At 44.3% G+C, this 14,574-nt stretch overlaps 2 protein-coding genes across 4 annotated transcripts in view; one reads left to right on the plus strand and one right to left on the minus strand.

The window, feature by feature from the left end:
* kcnab1a (potassium voltage-gated channel subfamily A regulatory beta subunit 1a) overlaps positions 1-14,574 on the plus strand; it is a 104,223-nt gene that overhangs the window by 74,487 nt on the left and 15,162 nt on the right. For all 3 annotated transcript variants that reach the window (XM_084020200.1, XM_084020199.1, XM_084020201.1), the window contains exons 9-14: positions 1,967-2,052; positions 3,279-3,399; positions 3,702-3,796; positions 4,377-4,497; positions 4,830-4,918; positions 5,040-8,173. In XM_084020200.1, coding sequence (XP_083876326.1) covers positions 1,967-2,052; positions 3,279-3,399; positions 3,702-3,796; positions 4,377-4,497; positions 4,830-4,918; positions 5,040-5,129 — 602 coding nt within the window. In that variant the 3' untranslated portion in view covers positions 5,130-8,173. The remainder of the gene's footprint in view (positions 1-1,966; positions 2,053-3,278; positions 3,400-3,701; positions 3,797-4,376; positions 4,498-4,829; positions 4,919-5,039; positions 8,174-14,574) is intronic.
* On the minus strand, positions 9,293-10,929 carry ssr3 (signal sequence receptor, gamma). Its single transcript, XM_084020204.1, has 5 exons — positions 10,689-10,929; positions 10,187-10,313; positions 9,913-10,011; positions 9,476-9,607; positions 9,293-9,362 (listed from the first exon to the last, which is right to left on the minus strand). Exons 1-5 carry the CDS (start codon positions 10,819-10,821, stop codon positions 9,296-9,298), a joined length of 558 nt encoding a protein of 185 aa, XP_083876330.1. The 5' UTR covers positions 10,822-10,929; the 3' UTR covers positions 9,293-9,295.

The following is a 14,574-nucleotide window of genomic DNA, read 5'->3' on the forward strand; positions in this document are numbered from 1 at the left end:
ATACTTCTAATGTTTAATCACATTAATTCTCTGACATCCAAATACACAGTTTAGAAACGGTGGATTTCTAGTGTGTGTATGTTCTAATATACCGACTATATAACGAATAATAAGGCAGGAACATTTATAAAACAGGACTGAATATGTTTTTGTTATGGGACCGTGGAGAGGGGTTGCTGCTTTGTTGTGTGCTGCCCAGAGGGCAGATGTGTACTTGCTAGAGACATTAGAGGGTCGGCCTTGGCCTGAAACACAAAGGTTTCTTTAACAAAGAAGATATTTCAGGATAACCGGTGATGTTGGAGCTGCTGTGTGTCTCTTATAATGAACTCCACGTCAGTTTCTCTTCAGCCAAAGTGAGGTGGCGGTCCTGTAGAAGTCGTCATCTGTTTATCGACATGCATGTTAATAGTGCGTTGGTTCCTCATTAGTCATCTTAAAGGAATTGTGTGCTATTGCATTCTAGAGGGTCAACTGAGGGTTTTCTTTATTAATTAGTGCTCACAACTAATCAATAAGGAAGTTGCATGTTAATTAGTTATTTGCTCTTGTTTTTTCCCAGAATTCCTCCTCTCTTGTTGGATGAAATGCATTCCCGTGAATTATTTTACACTTTTCTTTATAGATTTCTCCTCTGCTGCAAACCTTTTACACTTACTTTCCCCGCCATCTGCACTCAATGTTCATTTCCGGTGTAATTCCTTCAGCTGTTGGGTTCCTCCAGCTTCCTTCCTCAGACTTGTTTTTCACTCCGTCTTCTTCTCGCTCTTTTGATATTGGCCGGAAATTGAGGCCGGGAACGTCTGAAATGTGAGCGTGTTGCTGGAACTGGATGGAAGGGAAGGAAGGAGAAACAAGAAATGTTTAATAGTGTGTTATCTCCCTCTCTAGGACGGGTTTACGTAAGGTGTCTGTGTTTCAGGTTAATTATTGTTTACCAAATTGAAGGGAAAAGGAAAAGTCAAGTCTTTTGAAGCCCTCTCGATTATACATCCTCGTGCACATCTACTTCCTCTTTATGTCTGTTGGTTAACCTTTTTCCTTTCTCATCGTTTTCTCCTCCTCCCTCATTTTCTGTCGATTTGCCAAGAGCCACTTACACAGAGTGAAATACAAGAGTCCCGCCATCGTGGAGGATTGCAGTGTAATTGGAGTGAGCGCCGGGCGATGATGAATTACCTTAACGACGTTCCTAATCTGAGTTTTCGTTGGCCCTGACTGCCTGTTGGCCCGCGCAGTCAGCACTGTTGGAGCTAATTGCGTCATTAAAAATGCAGCGGCTCGAGGGTGATCAGAGGGGCTTTAGCATGCTTGTTAGTTTGTCCCTGTAGGCACGGTGATGAGCCGTCAGCAGGTAACACAGGTCCAAGTGTATATATATATATATATATATATATATATATATATATATATATTCCCCATTCCTTAACGTGTGTTCTCTCATTGTTTCTGTTAAATGTTTTCTGCTTTTTTGTTTCTTGAGTTTCGTCCGATCTCTCTCTCTCTCTCTCTCTCTCTCTCAGTTGTCGTCAATTAAAAGAATATATTGCTTGCCTCCGGGCAAATCTTTTCTGATGATCGGACTCATCTTTCGTTAAAAAGAGAAATAAAGCAAACTAACAAGACATATTTTCTCAATCACTGTTTCTTTCCTCTGTTTTGTGCTCTCTGGGTGTGGATTGATTCATCTCATGGATACGATGAAACACATGACAAAGAAACGGTCTATCGGACCGTGTGATTCGGATTTCCTATTTTGAAGATTTACATTAGAAAAAATAATCTGTGCTGAGTGATTTATGGCTTTAAGTTATACATTGAGTCCTGTTAACAACTGCTTCCGAGGAAGAGGGCGTTTAAAGTTGAACCAGCAGCGACGGATATGTTTTGTTGTGACTGCAGCAGTGTGTTTCTAGCATTGTCCGATAAAGTGTTCACTGCTGATCCCACTGACTGATCTCTGCAGAGATTGTTCGGGCCATGACCTACGTGATCAACCAGGGAATGGCGATGTACTGGGGGACGTCTCGGTGGACGGCCATGGAGATCATGGTAAGAGGCACAGAGCTTTGAGTTTCATGTCCGTGTTGGAGACAATATTTATCAGGATAAATGTCTTACTTAGGAGCTAAACCTAATAATCATACATTCTGGAAGTAATAAAGGTTTGCCTTGAATGTGAGCCAAGCAAAGTTTCTAATCAACACATAAGTAGCAGAATGAGTATCACCTTCACACGTATTAGTATTTAGTTGCTGTTCTGCCATTTTAAACCTCAGCTAATCAGAATTAAGGAATGAAGGTGAATGTTTGGAGTTTCGGGGGAAAGTTTCACGCCGCTTTGGCACATTAGACATTGCAAGCGTGTGGGAGAATGGGAGAAAATGGGACTGTGTGAATGTTTGAGGGAACCCGTTATTTCTCTGGGAGGTGTTCCCACAGAGGCACAGTGGTTTCCTCCCGTACGGTAATGACACATGCACGGGCAGCGTGAAGCCAGGGCGGAGAGTTGTGGAACGATCACACGCCCAAAGTGCCATTTCCAGAGCCAACACCCATACTCCCTCCCCCTCTGATGTGTTGACATCAGCTCTCTGTGATCACAGTGAAAAGGAGCAGATATCTTTGCAGAACACGAGCTCAGATGAAAGCCTTGTAATTTGTAGCGTCGCTGATGAAGGGGGGGGGGGGGGGGGGTAAACACGTCCTGTCAGGGAGACAAGGCGGCCGCCTCGAGGCGCATGTCACGGGTTGCTGCACAGAAGGGCAACATGTAATTTGTACGCTGAGTGATGGCACCGACATTATCCTTGCATTACAATAAATAGACACCCCCCCCCCCCCTCCCATCCTGTCATGTGTTTCACAGCGGGACACCTCCAAAATTAAAGAGTGGGGGAATGTTTAAAGAAGCAACAAGCACATTTGCATGCGTTTCCTCTCCGCCACGTGTTCTTGAAGGGCACAAGGAAATCCAGATAAGGAGGGATGGAGGGAAATTTGAATATGACGCCTCGGAGAGTTGTGATATTGAATATTGATTGGGGGATTTGCTGTGAGCCGTGCATTTTGATTTGCACCACGTTCCCCCAAGCCGACTAGCAGCCTCCCATCTCTTCCCTGAGCTCAGCACATCGCTATCCATGGGCTCCTAATGATGGAAACGTTCATGGGACTTCACAGTAAACGCTTCACAAAAGGGGGATCCAGCATCGTAACAACCGTTCATTAGTTCTCGCCCCTTTTCTATGTCCTCCTTTTTCCTTTTTCATCCCTAGGAGGCGTATTCAGTGGCAAGACAGTTTAATCTGATCCCTCCGGTGTGTGAGCAGGCGGAGTATCATCTCTTCCAGAGGGAGAAAGTGGAAGTACAACTGCCTGAACTTTATCACAAGATCGGCAAGTATTGTTGTTGTGTACTATTGTGGTGAATTAGTCGATCAATGCCTGATGGGGAAATATTTGGACCCAAGACAAACATCCTATGGCCAGAACATTCTTACACTCAGTTTATCATATATGAGTAAAATTAATTAAAGAGATAAATAATCTCTGTCTGATTTTTAATCATTTAAGCCTCTTTCCTTGTCTCATTTTCATTTTCCTACCTCTGTTCTCGCACTTTTTTTTCACACCTGTTCCTTCGACACGTCTTATTAAAACTCCTCCCGTTTAACTCCCTATGGTCTCCTTGGTGAAAGGAGTTGGAGCAATGACGTGGTCACCGCTGGCGTGCGGCATCATCACAGGAAAATATGAAAATGGCATTCCCGAGTCTTCCAGGGCTTCCATGAAGGTATGCAATTAACTGCATCACGGTTTGGTTTTCATAACACACAGGTTTTCTGCTGCGCTTCCACTAGGGTCGACATGAGGGAGGACTATGAAAAAATGAGACCTGGGGCCTAGTTTCATGAGGAATAATTGGTAACAGTCCTTCAAAAAAGCAAATGTTTTCTGCAGAGGGAATGAAGCTGTAGCTTGTTTGTGTTTTAATTATCCAGACTTCACAGATAATCAGTGATTTATAACCTTGGGGTTTGGGACACCAAGATCAAAATCACAATATCTGTCATTGTTACCTGTAGCTTGAGTCTTAAAATTTGAGTTAAAGTCTTATAATATCTACTGAATGCTATTCTGTCCTCTGAAGCTCTTTACCCCCCCAGGATGAATGCTCACAGATCATCCGTCCTCACAGCATCGACCTTTAAATTTCTCACATCTATTACTTCACTTCTTCCCCTTGTCTATCTCTTAATATGTGCCTCCATACCTCCATGAACCTTGCCCTATTTGTTTTCTTTGACTTTATCTTCCTCGGCGACCTCTCCCACTCGCTCATTCAGTCACCATCCTCTCCTCTCTTCCTCCAGTCGTATCAGTGGTTGAAGGAGAAAATAGTGAGTGAGGACGGAAGGAAGCAGCAAGCCAAGCTGAAGGAGCTCAACCACATTGCAGAGAAGCTGGGCTGCACTCTGCCTCAACTGGCTGTGGGTAAGACATCGCCTTCTTGTAGCAACGCTGTGGAAGCTGCCTGAAGAAACAGGGTTTAGATAAGAAGAAGTAAAACTGCTCAAGGCTCTCTGACAAAAACCTTTTCAATGTAGGAGGCGAACAAATGCATCTGTTTGCTTATTATTCGCCTTGTGGGTTTGATTTTCCCCGCAGCTTTCCCAGAGATGTTGTACTTTGTGATACATTCATCTAGGAAGGGCAAATAGAGGATGAGACCAAAAGCTCTGTTTTATGTGTGGTTCGCTGTAATAATCAGGAGTGTGCCATCAAGTGGGCTCTGCGTGAATCTCAGCCTCTTGTTCTTCCTGCAGCCTGGTGTCTAAGAAATGAAGGCGTGAGCTCAGTCCTTCTGGGAACCTCCAACCCCGAACAGCTCACAGAGAACCTCGGGGCCATACAGGTGGGAACACGCCAATCACATCGCAATCTATCCCATTTAAAGATCAGAAAGCTCTCTTTATATGCTGTGTATGTCACCTCCTTCCTGCCTGGCATGTGTCTCTCCCCTCTCTCTCGCCCAGGTCCTTCCTAAGATGACATCTCATGTGGTGTCTGAAATCGACCACATCCTGGGCAACAGACCGTACAGCAAGAAGGACTACCGCTCCTAGACCGGGCTGGCGGTCTCACCGAGAGGTCAACCTTCCAACTCGCCTACCTACTTAACCACACTGCTACCACGGACCCCACCGTTCAATGTTTAAGTCCATGGTTTCTCTCCTTGGGCCCCGCTCAGCCTCCAGCCCACCTCCGCCTGGAGCAGACCAGCGTGGTCCTGCTCAGATCAACTCGACCAGGTTCATCTCAGGTCCCGTCCAGCTCAGCCAAGAGGCAGCTCAGCAAACCCAGCTTCTTACAGCCTCAAGCGCAACTTGCTCCCCAACCAAGGTGTCCGTTCAGATATAACTATGCAGAGCTTAAGTCTTACCCATTCCCATTGAGAGCACGACATCTCGGTTCATCTCCATCCAGGAACCTCGTTCAGAGAATCCTTTGTGACGCACATGCACACAATTCTACGCATTAACAGTTTGGATTTGAGTAGGACAGCAACGAGAAGCACCGCAGGAGTGTTTCAAGTAAAAGTGCCTTGCTCAAGGGCAACGTGATAGTAGTAGTTGAGTGAGACGGTTGTGTTATTTATTCACTTTTCCTACCTGCAGACCCTCGGGTCTCAATCCTGCTCTCTAAAGCCCAGACTTCCACCCACAAGTCATTTCATTTCAGCGCAAAAATTCGCACCGAGCGTATATTTTATTCATGAGAATTGCTTTACCACAAGCTGAATACATCAATACAAGTGCCGTCAACTTGTACATTAGAGGCAGCTTAGGAAAGCAGACATTAAGAGGCTTTGTTGCATGAACACGCGTTCAGTCCAGTGGTTTAGTGCTTTCATTCAGTTGCTATGCAGCCAAGCAAAACAGAAGTACCATGTGAGCTCAATCCTCTCACCTCTCGTGTCGTAGGATCTTTTCCCATGACATCAGGGGTTAGGGATGACAAAGTTCATACTTCTTCTTCATACTACTTATGAATGAGGCCAGACCCGTTAGCTTTGAATTAACTTCAAACTACCTACCAAATGTACTCCGTACTATATTTAGCAGAGCACAGTATTCAGTACATATTATAGGCTGCAAATCCTGGGTATATTAACCGACAGGTGCATGTTTCTCCAGCTATAGTGTGCCTCTCTTTACTTTTCTACAAAGCACATGAGGAAACTGAGTGTGATGAAAAACACCACAAGCTTGTCCACCGGCTGGGAAGCAAAGGGTTGAGGTCCATCGGTGTCGGTGGGACTCTTGTTTGGGGAGAGAGGGAAGCATGTCGCCCACGTGTGGTCTCTTGTAGGAACTGCTGCTCTGCTTCTGTAGATTATAGAAGAGAGAAATAACGCTTCGCAAAAGAAGTGGACTACTTTTCTCTAAGTTTGCATTCATTATGGAGACTTTTGTCTCCTGTTTTGCCTGAGACCTGAACCTGAAGATTGCCTCAATGAACCTTGCAGAAAAGGACTTTAGCATATAGTTAATCTATGTAATAAAGGATGACTGACCTCCAGGCCGGTCATGGTCATAACAACTGCAACAATTGCGTGTTTAATGGCACAAAGAGGCAAATCAGCAAGGTTCTTTGGGATGTGGTGAAGATTACAGTATTTATTCTAGAGTAGTAAATAGATGTTAATTTTGACAATTTGAGATATTGTTTGGAGAATTATGTACATACATTGTTAAGGCATACCTTGTAACATAAGCAAAACCATGAAGAAGCCTCTCGTGCATATGAGGACTTCGCAGTACTGTATGGCTAATATATAAATAAGATGTAAATAGTTATTTTGTTGCTCCTCTGCAGAATCAGCGTTTGATTCACTTTTCATCGCATCCTCCTGAAGCCCGACTTGACACTGTCACATAATTCATTTCCGGCTCCTGAATGATATTTCCATAGAAGGATTGTGTGTGTGTTAAGTCGCTTTGTTTTTGCATCATGACGCAGAATTACAAAAGCTCTGTCTATACTGGTATTTAAAGAAGCTCTGCGAGTAAGGAGCTTCTGTTCAAACTTGAGCGTCGAGCTTGAATCATCATCTCAGACCAGTTGACTCGGCTCTTACGGTTCACGTCGTCTTCGTCGCGTTGTTGTCCCGGTTCTTTTTTTCATCTGGAAAAACAAGCCATCACAGAGATCAGCAGAGACGTTGGCCAGGTTCCAGATCAGTCACGGTCTTGTCCTCGGCGTACAGTTGTTGACTTGTAGCACAAACTCCCCCCAGATTTGAATCCTAGAAATTTCAGCCAATGTAGACTTCTGGCAGAAATGTTCCACATATTGGAATGACTGGTGTATTTTATGAAGTCTGGCCTTGGATAACGATGTTTCACTGACTTGGTGTTACACAGAAAGAAGTATGACCTGACCTCACTGTATCCATATAAACACACAGGAAAGTCATATTACTGACAGCCATTTGGCTCTACTGATCTTATGTGATTCATATACTAAAATATGAATTGATGAGCTGATAACTCCTGGTTGCAGAATGTGTGATGTGTACTTTTAGTTTGGTTCCAAGTCAACAAGCTGCCTCTCAGTTTGACCCAGTGATCATGTTGGAATGCGGCCTGCTGGTGTGTGTGGAGACTTCTCCAGCCGACAGAGTGCCTTGACTTGAGTCCCACTACGGGAAAACAAAATCAGGGAATGTCTGTCATTACAAGTTGTCAAATGGTGTTTGGATGCTGTCAGACAAGCAAAATGAGAATAGAACAATGTGTTCCAGATTCTGGTATCATTGGATTGCCAAATCTATGGCATATATTTACTATAACCTAATTTGGACAAAAGGAGCAAGACCCTCAGAGCATGGTTTGTGCAGAGGTATGCATCATTTCCCCTCCAAAATATACAGAATACTTCCTTTCCGACACCACTTATGACTGACTGGAGGTGTGCATTTCTCTACCTGTATTTTCTCTTTTCTTCTCATTTTGCTGTGTTTGGGACCTTTCTGCATCAGCAAAGAGCCTTTGGGCCCCACGTGGATGTGTAACCCCAGCCAACATGCATTCCCAGATCGTCAAATACCAGCACTTTGTCGTGTCCTTCAGCATCTCATCACCGAGGCACGTTTTAGGGTCGATCAGTGTTTTCCCCTTCCCTCCCCTCTCACATCCACAGAGCAGAGGGGTCACGGCAGCAGCATTTCAATTATACAAAACCCGGCAAAGCGGCACCTTGCTGCAGGGTTGTGTGGAAGATGTGGGTGCGTTTATTTCTGCTTTACAAAATAACCGCTGTGAAACAATCAGAAAGTAATGGTTTATTTCTCTGCTTTGTTTTCACCGCTACGCTCTTTCCCTCTGTGGCTCGTTGAGCAGGGAGAAGGGGCCGACACTGAACGCTGAGTTTACAGCCACCGATGCTTTAAAGTATACCGTTGAAATGCAGTTAATCCCTGAAATTGTCATCCTTGTAAACGTAGTCCCTACGCTTCAGCTCGTTACTGTACGGCAATGGCTTTGTTCCATTCTGGCCTCTTAGGCTGTTTTCCCCACAATCTTACAGGAAAACCTCAGTCATGAGGTTAAAGTAATTGAGTATTTTCTGCTTCGTGAAGCATAGGTTTGTCTTCAGAAAGAGGGAAACCAGCGATACAGTTCTTGTGGTTTGAGTGGCTCGTTCTTCAACGTGTACACACACCGGTCTGACGGTCAAAATGGAACAAGGCTAGAAACAAATAAGCTGTGGCTGAATTCCCAACATTAAAAATCCTGCACTGGTAAGAAGCCAGACTAGATCAATTCTCATAAAAATGTCATCTATTCTGCAGTCCAGTGGAAAAGACTTGACAGTAAGCTGTTTTTAAGTGACATGGAAACCATCAGTGTATCATTTCTCTCCAGAACCCTGTAAATAGTCCATATGAAAGTGTGATTCTAAATAAATGCATTGCCAATGGAAACTGTCTAACTTGTGTCTCTAACAATATAAATTAAACTTGGAACACTTCTTGATATCTCAGAGGGCTCTGAAGCAGACTCACACAGAAGACAAGTATACCTGGTTGCTTTAATTGTTACAAAAACAGGACAGACCTGGAGGCACACCCTCCAGACATTTGATCATGGAATTCATGAAGTTGAAATGTGACATCTGGGTCCCTTAAACCCCATTCCCAACTTAAGTAAAAAATAATAGCGTATACCCATCTTTAACCCACTTTTTTCACTGCTACTAAATCCCACCCATCCAGCTTCTAGTCCCTTTACTTGGAGCCTGTGGACAGCAGAGCGATGAGTCCCGAGGAGGCGCTGATTGACAGAATGTAGTTGCTGGAGAAGAAGTAGGTTAAGGCAGATGACATGTAAAGATGAGCTCTTGACGGTAAAACAGTGTGCAAATGTTATTAGTGCTGACGACATTAACATTGTGATTAAAAGGATACACAGTGGGGTTGAAATTCTTGAGCAAGAAGAAGGAGGCGACGATGACGAGCACCAAGAAGAGCGTGTTGTTATAGAAGATGGAGAAGGTGGTGGCCTCGTAGTCGGCAACCTCGTTCTTCTTCCACAGGATCCTAGACAAACCAAAAGGAAACAGAGTTCATGGTCATGTACCAATACAGGACACTGCAGAGAACCCTTTACTAACACTGAATCAACAGGCTTTTATTCTAGAACATCAACATGGAGAAGCTTTTAATCGTTAGCCCACGACCATATGGTATTCCTGGTATTCCCTTTTCACAAGTCTTTATGTTTTTGCCGTACTACGCCGAAAACACTTAAAGTTTCCCAGACATAATTGTGAAACCATCAGTGCAAATGTCCAGCGCAACACACTGTATTGAGGTATGACTTTACAACACGACACCCGCGTCACCTCTCGTCTTTCTCCTTGCGGGACATTTTGCGGTTGTCTGCCTCAGACAGCTTCCTGGTCACCTCCTTGGAAACGGCATCCTCACGTTTCTGGGCAACTCTGGAGGAAGAGGAGAGAAAGTTAACAAAACCTTAGTGTTGATGAAACATTAATTAGTCTTTGATTGCATCAACAATGTTATTGGAAACAAGAATACTTCCAAAGTCTGCGTGACAGTAATCCAAGTACACCCTGATCTGACGAACGTACACAGAGTAGTGTTCAGGCTTCTTACTTGTGTTTGAGAACAAACTTGACGTTCTTGTAGGCGAAGGCCACCAGGTATGTGCTGACCAGAGTCATCACAGCGTACAAAACTGCAGACTGTACAAGGTCCATGTGCCAAATCCTCCAAAACAGCCCTAGAAAGATCAAGTCAATCAATATCGGCCAAGTGATCTAGTCAGTAAATGTAGTACGTTGGTTCAATACAAGCAAGTATCCAGGTGTGTTCCAGTCATTTAAATATATGCGGGGTAAACATGAATGCTGGTAACACACATAATGTACTGTACCTGCAGTAACAGCAGAGTTAGCAACAGTGATCTATCTTTAGCATTTCACAGGCGTTCATATCGACAACCTCGCGTTATTCTGCTCCTCTGCCTTTGAAAGTTCAAAGTTAATTCAGTGTACTCTTGACGGCCACGTCATTAAACCGTGGTTTACTCCTCTAGTGCAGTTGTGTCAGCTAAGCTAGCTAGCATCGGCTAGCTGCTACAGTCTCTGGTACTCACAGATGGGGATGGCAGAAACGATGAGTGCATTTCCGTAAAAGAGCGCGGTGGACTTCGCTGAAAGGTTCCTGCTGAAGTCCTGGAGGAGGAGATCTTCCTCCGACTGCTGCTTGTTGCCGCCTTTGGGAGCCATGTCTGCCGGTTCACTGCCCTGTCTGCTGCTCGGCTCGGGACACAAAAAGACTGACACGTCGGAGTTCGAGGAGAAGAGGGACGCGTCAGCATAAACCCGGAAATACGCCGACGTTCTTCTTCCCCGCTTTGTTTCGGGCGCCTCTGCTCTTTGCTGCCCCCTGCAGGGCGTGGATTCGATGTTCAGTTGTCGGTCTGTGAGCTCTCTGCAGGATTGTCTGAGGTAAGAGCAGCTTCTCTCTGTGGACTTTGTGTTGTTGTAGTCCCAAGAACTCCAAAGTGACTCATGTTGAACTTTGATTCATATATTATCAACACTTTAAAAGATGAGGTGGTAAGAGGGGTCTGATATATGTGTAATAGTAATGCATTTCCTAAAATAGTCTACTGTCGGTTCTGTGGTTTTCAAGCATCAAGTGCGGCGCCTCGTGTACGGGCTTTATCCGCGTTTGTGCCTTTAATGTCGGCAGTGAGACTGGAGTGGTGAAGGGGGTGGCTTTCGGCCAAAGTGCTCACATTCGTCTCAATTGCCCTGCAGTCAGGCGTTTAATAAATGCCTTTCTAATCACCACCAGGTGTTTAATAAATAAGGGCCGTCAAGTGTGTTTTGAAGCCCCGGTGGCGTTTGACAATGAATGTCCGCCCTGTGGTTTTCACATCGGAGCATTTGAACCGTAAAATCACTACAGAGAGAGCACACTCATCAAGCACTGATCTTTGCTTGTTTGTTTGGGTTGCCTAGATAACACCCTCAAGTATGCATGTGGGCGTTATTTTGTTTGTTTTTATGTGTTTATTTATTTATGATTGTGTGTTAAAATATGTGATGTTATAACACCCATTTAATAAGTAAATGCTTTTCATTTTTGCTAGTTTTGGCACCTTATTTACGTTAAAAGTGTCTTAATTATTTTGAAACAAATAAAGGGTGCACCACAAACACAGTTTCCAGATTAGTAGTTATTACTGATTAGTATTATATTGATTTGAGTGGTCTGCTATCGCATGTATTGACCTTTTTTTGTTTTTAGAAATGTATTTACGTCTACAGTTGTGGAATGTTACTGAGTGCATTTACTCAATTAATAAACTTAAGTTCAATGTTGATGTAATACCTCTACTCCACCACACCTCAAAGGCCAATATTGTACTTTTTACAGCACGACATGTATCTGATACCGCGAGGATCGCAGTGCATCTTGTTAAAATGTGAATTAGTGATGCAGGTTGGCAAAAGGAGCAAGCGGTGTCTTCTCCAAACCTCTACTCCAGGTTCATCTGCCAGATGTCACACCAGCTGAGTGTCCTTTCTCCAGGCTCTGCCAGCTAGTCCATTGGCTCTGCTTTGACATTGAAACAGCCTTGGTGTGTTGCTCTGCCTCCTCCTGTTTTATCACCTCCTCTACTTCAGCCGTCTCTAATGTTGCCCTGTGCCATAGGAGAGCTGCAAGAGAAAACTTCAGCACTCTGACCGGTTGAGATGAGGACAAAGACACTGCACCTGCATGTAAGTCTTCAATATTTGACACTTAAAGGGTCAGTGCACAAAATAAAACACAATATTTCCTGTTTCCTCTTGGTCATATTTGGGATTTTCTTGTTTGTTTTTGTTCATCATCTCTGAGATTTCTAATATTACCCTACATTTATCATCACTGAAACCTGGTCAATACACATTCGTATTTCCCCTCCTCCATGCACCTTGGAAGTATGAGTCATATTTCCTGTATGTGTAGGCCTCTGTACACTTTCCGATTCTGATTTACTCTAATAAAATGGACTTGAATTGACTTTTATTTTTGGTCCTCAATGTAAACATCGTGTACAAAAAATGTGTACAAAACATTTAATGTAGAGTGTCTTTCCAAAACAACCCCTGTCTTTTTTTAGGAGGTGTATGGGGGAAACATAGACATAAACAACATAAACAACATTTTCATTAAATGAGGCACTGCAATTGTGGACAACAGAAACATGTATCATTACATATACGTAAGAATAAAATAATCTTCAAATGTAAGAAAGAGAGAGAATAGGTGGGAAACGAGGGATATATGTGAGTAAAAACCATGGTAAATACAATGTTTACTTCCTAGCCCAACTAAACAAACAAGCACACAAACAACAACTAACAAGAAAATGCACGTTGTGTGCAAATATCATTTTCAAAGAAAAAAGATCTGAAACATTATACAGGCTGTTCCTCTTTTTCTGAGTTCTTACTTCTCCATGAATCACTCGCTGGCCCCACCACATCCCATCCTCATTACAGTCACATCAGCACATTTATTTGAGCAGGTCTTTATTACTTTCATAAAAGAAATACCTTTCCTCCTTGCCTGCCTCTTTATCTCCACCTTCCTCTTCAGAAACTCTGTACCAAGTACCCTAAAAACCAGATGTAAGAAACATCGATTTCATCTCTCGAGCTCCTGCAGAGGAATACTGAAATACTTGCAGGATTCACATTTTGCCCACTAGAGGTCAACGTCTACATGTCTGTACATGTCGGTCTCGGTCTCGGTCTCCAGCTGACACACACTCTCTGAGGAACTGAGTGGAGCGCTAGATCTGCAGGTCTTAAAACGGGAGGATTATGAACGATCACGAAGAGCAAGGTCATGACCTCAGCGTGCTTATAGGAACAGAGAAAACATATTTGCGAGTGTTTTCTCGTTTTTAAAGAACGGTCACACAGTGTAGAGAGGTCGACGGCCTTTAGCAGGGAGAGATCTGAGTTTCTTCTTGAGAAAATCAGCAAAAGTTTGGACTGACTGATGAGACTTTTTAGAGATTGAAGGGATGAGCTAAGAATATCTCCCTCAACAACACCAAAGTGAGACCTCCGTCCTCTCCACTGGCCCGCATACTTCAGGCCTGCACGTAAAGCGCCTGCTTTCAAGTGCTCACACACATTCAAGATGCTATTTAAAGCTCCTCCTCCACGCATACACACATCCATCCCTCTGACAAACATGCCGTGGTCCGTAGTGTGCAATGTGAGTGTGACCATGCAGCTACACATGCATGACCCATTAGTAGAGCACGGGCATCTTGCAAAAAGTTCCCCCCCTCTCTCTTCCTTATCTCGTCCTCCACGCCGTCGCATGCCCGCCGCTGGGGACATTTCAGGACGGCGGCAAAAGACCAGACGGATATTTCAGCTCGCTGCTGCTGCCACTGCAGTGCTTAACCGCCCGCTGAGCTGCTCTCCTCCTCTCTGTGCGTTTGCAGCATGTGTGCGTGTGACTGAGTGCATGTGTGTGTGTGTGTGTGTTAGAATGCAATGCAGACAGGCAGGTTTGCGTGATGTCCCTGTCTTTTAAATGGGGATAGAGCTTAGGGATTAACCGTGCACTTCAGGGGTGCAGGAAGGAGGTAAAGAGGAGGAGAGGGAGGGAGGAGATGATGCCTGCCAACACAATGCCAGGCGAGGCTGGTGAGCTCTCTCTCTCTCTCTCTCTCTCTCTCTCTCTCTCTCTCTCTCTCTCTCTCTCTCTCTCTCTCTCTCTCTCTCTCTCTCTCACTTTTCATTTGTGAGTGCGTATGTTTGAGCCAGATTACTTTGGCTTTGGTGGTACCACAGACATAACCACGGGGGTAAACACTGACCAACCACAGCCAACAGGGAATAAGGGGGAGAAAACACACACACACACACACACAAACACACTGGCACACAGTAGACTCCTGCTGGTTTGTTTTAGCCCACTTCGATCGTACTCTAAGCAGCGTTTATGACGGATCACCTTTC

The sequence above is a fragment of the Eutrigla gurnardus genome, assembly GCF_963514095.1.
Source record: "Eutrigla gurnardus genome assembly, chromosome: 10".
In the NCBI taxonomy this organism is placed as follows: domain Eukaryota; kingdom Metazoa; phylum Chordata; class Actinopteri; order Perciformes; family Triglidae; genus Eutrigla; species Eutrigla gurnardus.

Bases quoted from the DNA above. Each gene is read 5' to 3' on its own strand.
- ssr3 (XM_084020204.1), bottom strand. From the start codon at position 10,821: ATGGCTCCCAAAGGCGGCAACAAGCAGCAGTCGGAGGAAGATCTCCTC. The intron at 10,012-10,186 runs GTAAGAAGCCTG...CTCTTCCTCCAG, and splicing joins AAGTTTGTTCTCAAACACAA to AGTTGCCCAGAAACGTGAGG. The intron at 9,363-9,475 runs GTATCCTTTTAA...CTTCTTCTCCAG, and splicing joins AAGAATTTCAACCCCACTGT to CAACTACATTCTGTCAATCA.